The following is a 15,148-nucleotide window of genomic DNA, read 5'->3' on the forward strand; positions in this document are numbered from 1 at the left end:
CAGAAATCTACACCAACAGGAACCCGGCGTGGAATCCAGACGAGCCCGAGCACGGCCCCAAACATGACATTTGCTGGCTGCAGATCAGTCAGGAGTTGTGACATTAAAGCTGCCTTGGGTGTCTTTTGTGATTGTGTCATTGCTCACAAAGAGTGACAAACTGTTTTCAGCTAACGCATTGTGCTGCAGCTGATGACTAACCATTTGTGGGAATGGATTCCACTTGGCTTGACAAATCTCCCCACATATGATAGTGATGCAACCCTGACATTTTCGTAAGACGCCATCAGACGCGGTTATCTGCACACTTCAAACTCATAGGATGAATTCAGCAAAAAATGCTTTCACCTGCTTTAGCTTTGAAGATGGGATTTTAGTTTCCGTCCTGCAGCAGGAACAGGGATTTGAACCATGGGACAGAACTGCACGTCATGTTTAAAGGGTAACCAAACCCCAAGTCAACTATAAATGTTTGTAGAAAAAACGTGAAGGAAAAACTTTAGGAGTGAACGGAGTGGTCAACCATTTTGATATTTTGTTCACGACACCTGCATGAGTTTTGTCACCTGCAAACAGCCCATTTCCACCTCTGAGCCCTACAAAAAACACATTTTAAGAATGTAAAATAACATTTTTATTCAAGAAAAAATTCTTCAATTCTGTCTTGCAATAAAATTAATCTGATCTAAAAGTTTTATAAAAAACAAACGAATCTTAGTTTAAGAAAACATTTCTTAGTGACAAGACTATTTTTCTCATCCTATTGGCAGATTTTGTTGTGCTTATTCTAATACAATTTAACTGTAACTGATTGTTGATTTATAGTTTTTGGATTTTTTTGCTGATTTTACTGATAGATTTGATTTGATTTATTTATTTACACAGATAAAAAGGACAAAAGACGCAGTTAAACATTTATTATTATTATTATTTTTATTTAAACAAAATTAAATCCCACTTTTATACCTTGAAATCAAAATCCTCTTTAGGTTATTTTTTTTCTAATCTTGTTATCAAGAACTCATACTGATTAACTGATTGACTTATTTATCTCTATTTTATGTATTTATGCTGATGAATGTGTTTTAACAAAGTTCTGCATGTCTGAGTCTGTACTTGTGCTGATGTTTGATCTGCAAATGAAGTTCCCAACAGATAAATAGTTAATAGTTAAAAGTTAATTGAATTGTATTATCTTAAAGATGGTGTTTTGCAGATAGAGCAGCAATGAAAACATGTATATACTGTAGAGTCCAAAGGCCACATTCTCCACTTATTAAAATTAGGGCATTGAAAGTTAATGCGTTAACGCACGTGATTAATTGAAGATAATGAACCCGTTGATATTTAATAACACCCTCAGGGGTCCTGATGAACAGCTGTGAGATCAGCATAATAAACTCAGTCTAAAATAAACTGTTTTTTATATTCTGTGATTGAGATAAGTTTTGTATTTTCAGTCAAAAACATGTTGATTAGTTTGTTGGTAAATCTTATTTTTGTTGTTTTTTTAAAATTATGCCTAAAACTTCTATTCTGTGTAGAAAAAAACAGTTTGTTACACATTTTTGGGGTTCCCACAGCAAAAGGAATCCTATTTTTCCTGACGGAATTTTCTATTTTTGCATGATTTTATGTTTAGTGTGTGAATATAACATGTAAAAATGACAAAATAAAGGTAGTTTCATAAAGGAGAGGTTGTGCTGATTAAAATGATACTAAATAATCCAGTAAAGAGTCTTTGAAATTCCAAATACAGAACTAAATTCAAAAGTAGACAAAAACTGAGTTTTAAGACCCAGGTTCCCCCTTTGGAAAAAAATGTATCACGATTAATTTTTTTTATTCGAGTTTCCAATTAATTTTTTTTTTTAATAAAATTCGAAATACATTCTTTCCAATACTTTCCAAGAAATGCATTTTAATTTTACCTGCAATTTTTTAAATTTGTTTTGTAGAATTCAGAACTACCCTCAGCCTAAAACCTCCAGCAAAGAGCGACAAATGTAACTCTGTGTTTCCTGAAATAATGTGAACGTTGGGGTTGCAGCGACCAAACGGATCAGAACTTCTTCCTCCTTTAAGTTTGTGCAGATTACTCCCTGTGTGTGTTTACAGAAAATATTCTGATGAATTTCTATGTATATAATGCTTTTCATTCCATCACTGTAGTAATAAACGATGGCACACTGCATGCTTTCCCAGCATCACGCGTCTCAAATCGTCTGGAAAAGCGTGAGTAATTCCCTTCCTGGATTAGTCTGGAATACTTAATGGCTAAATGAGGATTTTTTTTTAACATTCTTTTACACAGCTGTTTGTGATATGAGCGGTATGTACTGTAGGGGTGTGATTCCTGATGCAGCGATGGTGACTACCACCGTGAAACAGTAAAGTAACCCCTGTGGGCCGAAAGGCTGGACTCCATGGTGTCTGTGAAATGACAGCAGCTGTAAGTCACAGAAAGAGCTCCGGGTTTTTCCAAGTCACGTGTTCCCGTTTAACAGTGGAGGAGATTTGGCTACTTATATTTTTACAATACGGAGGGCTGTTTTTAAAAAGAAAAAAATCTACATTTTCTACATCTACATTCCATCTTTTGATCTATTTTAAAAGTGTTCACAGTGGTCTTTAACTTTCTTGTTTTCTGTCTAGGACATAGTTTCTGCAGAGCGACAGGAGTTCATTAGGAATTCCCCTCTGAGTTGTGGGCGGGACTGTTGCCACAAAGCAACCCCACCTCCCCTTCCTGTTGCTGAGAGTTCTCTGTTTACATGTTCTTACAGACCCTCACACCCCCAACCTAGTATTAACAATAACGATGAGCAATATTGAAGCTATCCAGCCGTACAGTTTGAGCCAGTAGACGTACATGGATCTAGTAATCTACAAGAGAATACAACACAGGGGAGAGTTTTCTATAAAAATAAATAATCTTTTTCAAGCTTCATTTTTTTTGTCTGCTCCAGTTTCACAACAATTTGAATAAAGAAATACAACTCAATTTAAAGACACATTTTCTTAATACGTGTCCTCCATCATCAGAAAAAGGCCACAAAAACATGTTGAAAGCACCATTTTAATAAGAGTGGGTCTTTATAACAAAATGCTCCAAAGCCCTGTAATGGACTGGAGAACTGACCAGGGTGCAGCCAGCCTTTGCCCGGGTAGCTGGGTAGGTTCTAGCCCCCCCCCCCAAAGACGGAGCAGAAGAGACGGGAGGAGTTTGATCCAATCTGACACACACACTGTAAATAAAATGAGAAGCCTTCAAAAGCATCCATCCATCCTCATGTCCATTCGTCCATCCATTATTCCATCCAACCTTATGTCCATCCATCCATCCATCCATCCATCCATTCATCCGTCCCTCCATCCATATGTCCATCCATCCATCCATCCATCCATCCGTTCATCCGTCCCTCCATCCATATGTCCATCCATCCATCCATCCATCCGTTCATCCGTCCCTCCATCCATATGTCCATCATTCCATCCATACATTCTTCCATCCATCCATCCATCCTTATGCCCATCCATCCATCCATCATTCCATCCTTATGTCCATCCATCCATCCATCCATCATTCCATCCTTATGTCCATCCATCCATCCATCCATCATTCCATCCTTATGTCCATCCATCCATCCATCCATCCATCCATCCATCCATCCATCCATCCATCCATCCATCCATCCATCTATCCATCCATCCATCATTCCATCCTTATGTCCATCCATCCATCCTTCCGTCCTCCATCCACCCATCTATTCATCCATCCATCTGTCCCTCCATCCATCCATCCATCTGTCCCTCCATCCATCCATCCATCTGTCCCTCCATCCATCCATCCATCCATCTTCTTCCACTCATCCAGAACCGGGTCACCGGGGCAGCAGTCTAAGCAAAGATGTCCAGACTTCCCTCTCCTCGGCCAGTTCCTCCAGCTCCTCTGGGGAACCTTGAAATGTTCCCAGGCCAGTCGAGAGATGTAGTCTCTCCAGCGTGTTCTGAGTCTTTCACAATTTTCCTCTGATGAAAATTGTGTTTTTGATATTTTTAAGGTGTCATAGCATTTCTCTCATGATGGAGGCATGATATAAAGAAAATTTAAAACCGTATTTCTGAGTTTTTATTAATTCAAATGCTGTTTCAAACCTTTTAGCTGTGATGTAAAAGCTAAAACGGCGAGCCACAAGTTTTCTCTTTCATCCACTTATAGACAACTTAATGCATGTACGTTCTTGTTTTTCTTCATCTGACTCAACACTGAATGGTTCCAAAAATGCTCGCCATTTTTGTTGCACCAGTAATGTTATCTTGGGGTTGTGAGGTCCTGTAAGCTAGTGAGAGAGCATGTAGACAGATGGATAATGGGAAGCAGGGGCAGAATTAGTCCCGCCCACAATGATTGGAGTGGGACATTGATAAAGATACATTTAAAAACTAGATAACAGGATAACATTGTTCTGCAGGAACTAAAATAAATCTAAGTTCAAAATAAATGTTCTCAAACCATCACAAACATTTTCCACTTCCTGTTGGGCCCACCTGAGGAAGCAGAGGAGTTTCCTCAATTACTCACCTCACCAAGTCGGTCATGCAGGAGCCAACCACCACAACATCAGGGGCCCGTTCAGTCATCCCTGAGGAGCCAAACACACCTTTGAGTTTCTTCATCTTAAAGTTAGGACTCATTGTTTTGTGTTGTGTGAAGCACACCAAACTTCAGGCATTATCTAAAGCACAGCGGGGGGCATTTAAGGGAAAAAGATGTAAAGTACTTTCCAAAGTGCCTCCTAAACAAAAAGCGCTCCATTTTCCTTATCTCTCACATTAGCATGAGCTTGACTGCAACAAGGAAGAAGGTATAAATAGAGCATTCATGGCAGGCTGAATTGGATAAATTCTACATTTCCTGTGGGTGGTGGTGGTGGCAGTGGTGGTGGGGGGTTTACTTCAATGCCACACCACGTGAACACATCACAGCCCAGTGAAGTCTTTAATTAATTCAATCCTCTGCTTGTATCGCAGCTAATGCTAGCGTGTTAATCTCCTCAAATCTCTTCCTAGGCAGAGGAAGACTTGGAAAGCTTGGCCGCTGGCTGTAAGATGGCTCAATTTCCCCCCCTGTATTTCACAGCACAGCGTCTCCAATCTCCAGAATGTGAGGAGAACTGGCGTTTCGGAAGGAACAGGAAAACAATTCATCACTCACCTGTTGACCCTAAAAGAGAAATTCCAACAGCAGCTCAGGACAATATAAAAATCACTGATAATTTGAATCTAAATAACAAGATAAATTGAGTTTTATTTTTTACTCAGAGAAATGAACTGCTGCTCGGTGTGAAGAATTCCTGATCGGTTTGAAAGAATCCAACGCGTGACGCCTGGATGATAACAGGCTGAGCCTTTTTCCACTCTGTTATTACTGGATACTTTTAGAGGAATGAATCACTACCACCATCACGGGCTTTCCCACTTATAAATCAATCCAACTGCTGTGTGCACACACAAATATATACAAGGGAGGGTTGTTAAATGAATCCTATCAAACACAAACATCTGACCATGAAGCAGTGTGACATCAGGTGTGGCGGTAGACCTGCAGACCTCGACCAGGCCTCACAACACACCGCTCCTCACTAGGGCTGCCACAAACGATTATTTTAATTGTTGACTAATCACCGATTACTTTGTCCAATTAGTCGACTAATCGGGTCATGCGCACAGTGGATGTACAGCATGTGAATGCTGTAAGCTGAATTTGGCCGTTAAAGATGCTAGTCCTGATAGCTGAAGATGCTGAAATTAATAGCTAAAAACGCTGAAGCTGGTAGCCAACTAAAATATTAGCTAAATTCTAAATTAGCCTAAAAAATAAAAAAAACATAAGTTAGCCAACACAGCTAGCATGTTACTGAAATACTAGCTAAACTCAAAATTAGCCTTAAATATGAAAAAAAAATCCTAAATCAGCCAAAGCAGCTAGCATGTAGCTGAAATATTAGCTAAACTCTAAAAAAGCCTAAAAAACAAACCAAAGAAAAGCTTAAGTTAGCCATAACAGCTAGCATGTAACTGAAATATTAGCGAAACTCCAGAGTAGCCTAGAAACAAAAAAGCCTAAATTAGCTTAAACAGCTAGCATGTAGCTGAAATATTAGCAAAACTCTAAAATAGCCTAAAAAATTAAAAAAAAAAGGTCAATTTAGCCAAAATAGCTAGCATGCAGCTGAAACTTTAGCTGAACTCCAAAATAGCCTAAAAAACCTTAATAAATGCCAAAATAGTCCAAAAAGCTAGCATAATGCATTATAATATCTCCAAGTAATATAAACTAACGACTAATCGACTATTAAATTAGTTATCGACTAGAGAACGATGTCTGAATTGCTTGTTAAAGTCAGGGCACTAGAGTTCCAAACTATATAGTTTTTTTTAGTAGTTAGGTGGGAATTCGAACAAAACAGATGATTAAAATCGACTGAGATTGATCACTACGTACTGATTCCAATGTGGCGGCATCCACATTGTGAAAAATAGCAACTGTATTGATTTTATTTTGTTGGAACCGGAAGTAAATCATTTTCTATGGGTGACATTACATTTGCTCCAGTTCTCATATACTGTCAATGGTGTAAAGAGAGAGCTTTCAGCTGTGGTGAGAGGAAGAGGGGTCGTGGTTTCTCAACACCAATGGTCCCGCCCTCAACTCAGAAGAGAATTTCTAATGAACCACTGCCATTCTGCAGAAACTATGTCCTAGAAAACAACTTTTCTAGGACCCACAGTGAGCTTCAATGAGCTGTAGGTATTTCCTTGAACTATATTTATATAGTTACAATGTTAGGGGTGTGGTCTTCCAACAAGCTCACTCCTGGTTAAGAGTGGTTGCCATAAAAACAATGGCGACTGAAATGACTTTATTTGGTTGGAGCTGGAAGGAAATCATTTTCTATGGGTGACGTCACAGTCACTCAGTCCAGCTTTCTTATACAGTCAGTGGTAACAACTAAACCTGTTGACATGTGACAGCCTCCATGGTCCTTGACATTACATTTCACCTGTAAGCCTTTAAATGACACAAATTATATGATGTGCTTTAGTTGTGTGTCTTTGAAATAAAAAAGAGCTTTTTGATGAAACGTACATAAATAAATTCAATAATTAATAAAGAAATGTTCTGCTATATGAGCTTTGCCGCTCTTCCGCTAGTGAAACGTTGTGCCATGTGTCAGAAATCTGCCTGCAGAAGTTTTCATGCCCTCCGTCCTAAACTCAGCATAACACCATAGGCAGATAGCATTGCTCAACACCGCCACAACTTACTATAAAAACCTTCACATCATGACGCACGAACAACAGTCCAACTGTTAAGAGCTGGTTTCCTTTTTTCTCTGCTTGAGGCCCCAAGGTGTAAAAAAAAAAAAAAAAAAAAAAAAGCAAAATGGAGACTCTTTGGTAAATCCAAAACTAATTTGAAAATGCAGAAGAAAACAGAGAAATACACAATGATTTTAAATTAAATAAGATTAGAATAAAAATGTCCAAATTTCAACATTCATTGGTGGGTCAGTTATTAAAAATAGAATTCTTCTCATGTGATGATTATTTTAGATGAGTAATTACAAAACACGCTGCAATATATTTTTTTTATTTAAAAAAATAGTTAAATTAAAATTTAATTTAGAAAAAAAAATAGCTTTAAAGTTCCACTCTGATAATCTTTTGATATTTTTTCAAAGTGTTTCCAGTGATCTTTCAATTATGAATATGCCATTTTCAGTCAAAATAATAATAATAATAAACCTGTGTAATTTTCTAGGACATAATTTCTGCAGGGCAGCATGAGTTCATTAGAAATTCCCCATAATCAGAGAAATGCCACAAGAACATGTTGAAAATAAACCTTTATGGTGATGATGACTGTTTTACTTTCGGCTGATCCCTTTAGGGTTTGCCACAACAAATCATCCACCATGTTCATGGTTCAAATATTGGCTGCCTCAGTTTTATTTCAGTTCCCCATCCTGCCTCAACATTTACCCTGCTTTGAAACTGGACATGAAAAAAATTGATTAAGCTCCCTCTGTTTGCATTAAGCATCATATTTTTTCATCCTGTTTTCAGTTAATTTACTATGCAAGTACACAAATGTTACTTGCTTATCAATAAAAATATGTTGTGCAATTTCCACAAGACTTCTGGTTTTCTATACTGCATCTGGCTCAGAGATATCTGATGTCAAATAAGTGTGACTTTTAAAGAATAAAATTAAAACAGACACAAAAACTCACTAATAAAACGAACAGAAGTTTTTGCAATAAAACAACTAATATAATTACTTTTTGTTCTTCAGGAAATACAAATGTTAATATAAACTACTTAATATCTGATTAGATGTCTGATAAACTCTTCCGACTGCAAAGACTAATGCAGCTGAACTTGAGCAGTCAATCCTGTGCAGTCCATTGACAGTAGAAATCATGGTTCAAATGCTTACTAAGTACATCCTGGTTTGGATTTTTTTTTTAAATATAAGCGCCGGAAACTCAAAGGGGAAGAAATACACCCTTGCTTCATGAAACAACGAATTAAATCAAACAAAAGTGTGCCAAAAACAGCTTTCTAATCGAGATGCAGTTTTAAATTTACCTTTGACAGTGAACTGCCTTTGCAGAGTAGACAAATAAACACTCACTGACCGGTGAAAGTCCAAGAAAACTACTGGCTGCGATTGTAGCTACTGCCAGACTAAATACCCCAACTTTATTAAAATTATATGTTTATAATACAATGTAATAATTTAAGGTGAAAAATACTTAAAGTAGTTATTTGTTTAGAATCTTAAATTGAGAACTTATTTTTAATCTTGGTCGGAAAAACGCCTTTTTTTAAATCAGGCAATATTGCAGTCAGCTAAGCACGGGGACGTCACAAGGACCCCAAATAATAAGATGAACCGGAAAGTTTGAGTGTAACGTAAACATTGGAATTAACGCAGAAAATAATTGGTTTTAGACTTTTTCAGGTATTTTTTCATACTTACGATTGTATATTTAAAATTACTTTAAATAACAAATCATATCTTGTGCATACCGGACCCTTACACTTGGTCAGTTTCTGTAAAATGTGACTAACCAACCATAGCTAACGATGTAGAGATAGCGTTTACATTCCTTTAACAACAGTATTTGTTGCTAAAAGCCTAGCGTTTGTCTTTTACGTTTAATTTTGGATGAATAGACTGTCAAGAGTTTTATTTTAAACTATAAAGTTCTTCGTCAAACCATTGGTGCTGTTTTATACATGAATACAAACATGTACACGCGGAAATAAAGTCAATAATCAGGTTACTTCCAGGAGAACTTGATGTGTTTTAAGAAGTATGTTTATCTGATTAAAATCGTATATGTTGTGTGTAGGCCCACCAGAGTGGACACAATGAATAACATGTCACCTGAGGTTGCCCTGCACCGGATCTCACCTGAGCTGCGACCCTTGCTGTGCAGCGTGGTGAGGAACGGCCGAGTGGGGCTCGACTCCACCAACTGTCTGCGGGTCACCGACCTCAAAACTGGGTGAGGAGAAATCCTTCAAATAAACCCTGTAGAAATGATCTATGATTGCATTTCCGAAAGTGATACTCACGTTAGACCAATACAAAACAGATCTATTTACTAATTTGCTCTATTTGTGAAAATGATTTCCCAAAATACAAGTAATAATAATAAATTAACAATTATTCGGGCCATACTTTTTAAATAATCAATGTTGTTCAGTTTTGTGCACAAACATCATAAAAGATTGAGCTCAAAGTGCAACTGTCTTACCTCTATCTTTATTTTCACCTGATTCTCAAATATTTTAAATCATGTTTATTCGCTTTGAAGTCCCACTCCAATAATTTTTTGATCTATTTTAATAGTATTCTTGCTGGTCTTTTATGTATGACTATGCGGTTTTTAGCGAAAATCCCAAATAACGGTGTTGTTTTTTAGGAAATAGTTTCTACAAAGCTGTTGAAGTTCATTAGAGATTTGCTTCTGAGTTCTTAGCGGGTTCCCCCGGAGTGAGCCTGTATTTATTTCCCATCATCTCTTAGCATACATTCTCCCCCACTAGCTTACAGCCCCCCACTATCCCAACCTAACTTTATCGGTGCAACAAAATGACAAGACATAATAGAGATATCTAGACGTATAGTTTAGAGCAAGATTCTAGCTCATATGAGGAAAACAAAGGATTGTGGATCTAGTCGTCTGCCAGTGGATGCATCAGAATCGAGTAGAGCAGTGAGCTTGTGGCCTGCAGTTTATCGATTTTACATAATAACTACAACAGTTTTTAACCAGCATTTTTTTGGTCTCCTAATCCACAATGATTAGAATAAAGAAAATAATTAAACCTTAATCTTCTTTATATATATCCCCATCATCAGAAAGATGCTACAAGAGCATGTTAAAAACATCAAAAATTTTTATTGGGGTGGGTCTTTAACATAGGAAGGAGGAAGTCAAGTCTTTCTGAATCTAACATTCTTAAATATAAAATTACTACAAATGCTCAGTTTCTTTTCTATTATGTAAGTTTTGACACATTTACTCTAAATTTTTGATTTATATAAAACTGCATTTTTCCAAAGAACTGCTTTCCTAAACTGCTCAAATTTAATTTACACACAATTTTCACATCATAATCTAATTAAGTTCTTGTTCAAAGTTTACAGACTAATTTACCTGGATTTATTGCTTTTATTTGTTTTGATAATAACCTGGATTTTGTTTATTGAGATTTTTCAGTTATATTGCTACCTGTGATTTTTTTTCTCCATGTCTGTGTTTAGGTGCACATCTCTGACTGCTGGTCCTTGCTGTGATCGCTTCAAACTTCACATCCCCTATGCTGGACAAACCCTCAAATGTAAGTAAAAGACCCATCTTTTTCCTAAAATCTCATTTTACATTCAACTTTCTTTCGATCAAGGGTGTCAGACTCAATCGCACAAGTGCCCAAAATCCAAAACACACCTTAGGTCACGGGCCAAACAGGATAAACATTTATTGAACACATTTTTAAAACTTTAAAACTGTAACTTTTTAACATAATTATGAACTAGATATATAACATTACCTGTGATAATGCTAGTGTGAATGCTGTGAGCTGAATTTGGCTGCTAAAGATGCTGGTGCTGATAGCTGAAGATGCTGAAATTGATAGCTAAAAACACTGAAGTTAATAGCCAGCTAAAATATTAGCTATATGCCAAATTAGCCTAAAAAACAAACAAACAAAAAAAAACTTAGCAAACTAATCAGACGCCAATCAGGAGTAAGCTTGTTGAAAGTTCACACCCCTAACACTTAACAGCGAGCTACGCAAAATTCGTCAAAAATTTGGAACATTCAATGTGAGACCACCTACTTTTATTGAGGCATCTGATTGGTAAGTTTATAACTTGAATAACTTGAACTACAGAAAAATAATATATTAAAAAATGTATGAAGCTGAAAAAATGTTGCTGAAAAAAATTGCTAAACTTAAAAATAGCCTGACTAAGTGGGGGGGGGGGGAAGCCTGAATTAGCCAGAGCAGCTAACGTGTTTATCTAAACTCCAAAAAAACCTAAAAAATAAACGAAAATAAAGGGTTTAATTAGCCAAAACAGCTAGCAGGTAGCAACTATATTAGCTGAACTCCAAAATGGACAAAAAAAAATGAAGAGCCAAAACAGCTAATATTAGCTTAACTCCAAAGCAGCCCTAAAAACTTAAAAAAAGCCTAAATTAGCCAAAACAGCTAGCATGTAGCTGAAATATTAGCTAAACTCCAAAATAGTCTAAAACAGTAAATGCCAAAATAGTCCAAAAAGTTAGCAGAATGCAAATTTTTAAAACTTTGAAACCGTAATTTTTTAACATAATTATGAATAATAAATAGTCAGGAATATTATTTCAGAATAAATCAAATTAAGCTTTAAATAACTTTCAATATTTTACTCTCCATACCAATATATTTGTCAAAATTATACAAGTTAAAAATAAGTGCAAGATAACATCGGACCATTAATAACAATAAAATAAAATGATCTGCAGGGCCGGATAGAATTACCTGGAGGGCCGGATCCGGCCCCCGGGCCTTGACTTTAACACATGTGCCTTAGATCATCTAGATCATTTGTACTCCACTAGGTGATATGTTTCATGGAACTCTAGGTGGAAGGAGATTATCATTGATCTTGATTTTCTTCCATTTTCTTATAATTGCTCCAACCGTTGATCTCTTCTCATCAAGCTGGTTGATTATTGTAGATTGGTTCATTCCTGTTTTCTTTAGGTCAACAATCTTGTTCCTGGTGTTCTTCGACAACTCTTTGGTCAAAATGTCTACAGTCTGTTTAAAGTTGTGGACAGGTGTGTTTTATACAAATAACCAGTTCAAACAGGAATCATTAGTACAGTTTACAAGTGGAGGATAGAAGAACTTCTTAGAGAAGAAGTGACAGGTCTGTGAGGAATTGAATTCTTTCTTGTTTTGAGGAGAGAAACTCTATATCTACTGTATCATTATACATATAGATTATTTAAAAAAAAAAACATATAATGTGATTTCCTTAATTTTAATTTTGCATTCCGTCTCTCACGTTGTAGTAAATGTGTAGAAAAACTGTTTTTTTTTGGAAAAAAAAATCCTATGGCAACATGAGGAAGTCTGTTCTGCTTGTTTTGCTCTGTTTGCAAAATATCTGTTCCAGCCAGAGAGGATTGTGACCTATTTCAGGAAGCTGTGGTTAGTCTAAGGATGTGAGTACTATTGTCAAAGTAAAATCTTTAAAATATGGTTTCAGATTCCTGAAAAGAGCAAACTAAATGTTCAAAATTTTCAGGTTCATTTTTAAGTTTCAAAAAAATGAATAAGGTAAATTTGATGAGTGATGCAAGTGAGAGGATTAGACTTTCAATTTTTATATATATATAAAAAATTGCTTACAAAAGAAGAAATTGGTATTTTTAAAACTAGAAGCTTCCATTTATTTGTTGAATTAAAACATATCTCGTGTCTTACAGTAAAAGTGAAGTTCTTGTCCCATCCAATGTGTTTTTGATTAATGCTGAGTGGTGAGGAGAATTACAGAGCGGTCAGAGCCGTCCCTCAGGGCACACTGCTACGCTACTGCATGATCAATCTGCCATTCTTTAGATTTTCTGCTACTATCAAGTTTCAATTTACAGGATCAGAAATTGATTTTTTTCATGGAAACTGGGGTGAATTTCTGCCTCAACCTTTTTATTTTTCATCCCATTCTGTTCACTAAACATCTACAGTTTGACAGAACCACTTTCAAAGTGTGATTTTGTTGACCTCAAATGTTGGCACTTTTGCAAATCTGTCATAAAACGAAACACTCAAAAGTTCACATGATTATTGCTTTTGTTAGGGCAGTCAGACTCAGTGTAACATGCTCTCTTACTCAATCCACAGACTATATAACATGGTGCAATAGAAAGTAATACATTCAAAAAAGCTGACCCTAATATGTGATGATTTCGTAACTATATATTCCATTTATTGCTTTTCACACAATATCGTATTGAAAGCCACTTTAGGGAAATCAGACCAAGCCAAAAGCACTAACTCTTTCCCACTGATTGAGTGCAAAGGGTCATAGTAGATTTGGTATGAAATGGAAAGCCAAAATTAGATAGATACATTTGCATGATGCTTTTAATAGTTTTGCTTAGAATAGATAGCTAAACTACCGTGACTGATCCCATGGGTAACTTTCAAGCCAGCTTGAAAAAATTAAAAGAAAGTTAAAATTCCTGGTGCTAAATATTAGCATTGTCTTTCCCAAAATTTGGCTCAGACAGAATGATGGGTAATGGGTTCATTCTGCGGTGAAATTTGCTCAAAAAATGCAGACAATAGACGAACCTGTGAATGTTTCTTTTCATCTTTGAAACTTTATCATTCTCTTTATCAAAAATCCTTTTCACGCATAACTGCTCAGTAAACCACGTTTAAACTAATCTCCCAATTCGTCGCTCGCTTTATCCACCAGGTAATAGTCTGCTCCCTTTCTCCCACTGTTCTCAATATCCCCCGTCTGCTTTCGCGATTTTCGAATACGTTAAGGATTCATTCCAACATGTCATGCAGATTCCTCACCAAAACTTTCTTCGCAAAGCTTGAACGCTAAATCGAATGAGCGTTTCTTGGCCATCGCTAAACTGGATCACAACACAGACGGCTAGCATCTGCAGGCCTGTGCACGAGCCAGGGGTGGGAGTCTCACAAAACTAGCAGATCACCGCTAGCTTTGCGGAGAAAGTGCTTGTGTTAGCCTGGAGGCGGGGCAGACTCTTCCTGACAGGGGGCTGTTCTCATCTTGTGATGTCAGCATGGGAGGACCTGCTCATTTTTGTGGGTATGGGAGGGGCTAAAGCAGAGAGCGCAGGTTTTTATAGGATTACTCAGAAATACGTGAACGGATCAAAATACCGCTTTGGGGTTGTTTAAAGTGAGGATTGAACAATATAATACACTTAAAAGCTCAAAAAGTTTATTTTTTATGGTATGGCCCCTTTAAGGGACGTCATGAAAATGGAACGTAGGATTGTTGTGTGTGTGATAAGGGTATCGAAAAATATTCGTAAGTTGCTTGCTCTTATGACACTCGTTTGATGGTGTTACACGTTGCCTTTACGCCACACTCTAGTTATTAGTTAGGTCTAAGTACTTCCTAACTGACTAAATGCTGCACAGTGCTTGAAAAAAACATTGAAAACCATATGGCATGCCTGCGTCTCACTTATTTCACCTTTACTTACTCTTTACTTGTATTGTTCATGTGTTTGCTGTGACCTTTCGTCTGCAGAATGCAAAAAATATGCATGAATGTTTTTTTTCTCTAGGGGCTCACAGAACAGATATTTTGTGTGGGCCACCTGCATGACCTGTACAGATTTGCCTATATTCTCCCTGCAGACAGCTCGTATCCACCCGTAATGGCAGTTGTGACGAAGGCTGTACTGACTGTGCTTCCTATAAAGATGCCAGAGGGTTTTCTTTTCAGTCTTTATACTTGACTCTTAATGGTGTCCAAAATCAGGCGTTTATTGCTGCACATTACAGCTCTTTAAAT

General features: G+C 36.9%; 2 protein-coding genes across 3 annotated transcripts in view; one reads left to right on the top strand and one right to left on the bottom strand.

The window, feature by feature from the left end:
* The window catches only part of rbks (ribokinase), a 48,130-nt gene extending 39,385 nt beyond the window's left edge, over window positions 1–8,745 (bottom strand). Inside the window, exons 1-2 of the mRNA XM_024276940.2 lie at window positions 8,659–8,745; window positions 4,586–4,646 (exon numbers count right to left, since the gene is read on the bottom strand). Of these exons, the coding sequence (XP_024132708.1) occupies window positions 4,586–4,644 (59 nt within the window). The 5' untranslated portion in view covers window positions 4,645–4,646; window positions 8,659–8,745. The remainder of the gene's footprint in view (window positions 1–4,585; window positions 4,647–8,658) is intronic.
* A 173-nt stretch (window positions 8,746–8,918) lies between these two features.
* Window positions 8,919–15,148, top strand: part of babam2 (BRISC and BRCA1 A complex member 2) — a 94,077-nt gene continuing 87,847 nt past the window's right edge. The window contains exons 1-3 of one of the 2 annotated variants that reach the window (XM_024273025.2): window positions 8,919–9,034; window positions 9,429–9,584; window positions 10,850–10,926. In XM_024273025.2, coding sequence (XP_024128793.1) covers window positions 9,448–9,584; window positions 10,850–10,926 — 214 coding nt within the window. In that variant the 5' untranslated portion in view covers window positions 8,919–9,034; window positions 9,429–9,447. Of the gene's footprint in view, window positions 9,119–9,428; window positions 9,585–10,849; window positions 10,927–15,148 lie in introns of both variants that reach the window. The other variant, XM_024273035.2, reaches the window with a different exon arrangement.

This window comes from Oryzias melastigma, linkage group LG22 (assembly GCF_002922805.2).
Source record: "Oryzias melastigma strain HK-1 linkage group LG22, ASM292280v2, whole genome shotgun sequence".
In the NCBI taxonomy this organism is placed as follows: Eukaryota; Metazoa; Chordata; class Actinopteri; order Beloniformes; family Adrianichthyidae; genus Oryzias; species Oryzias melastigma.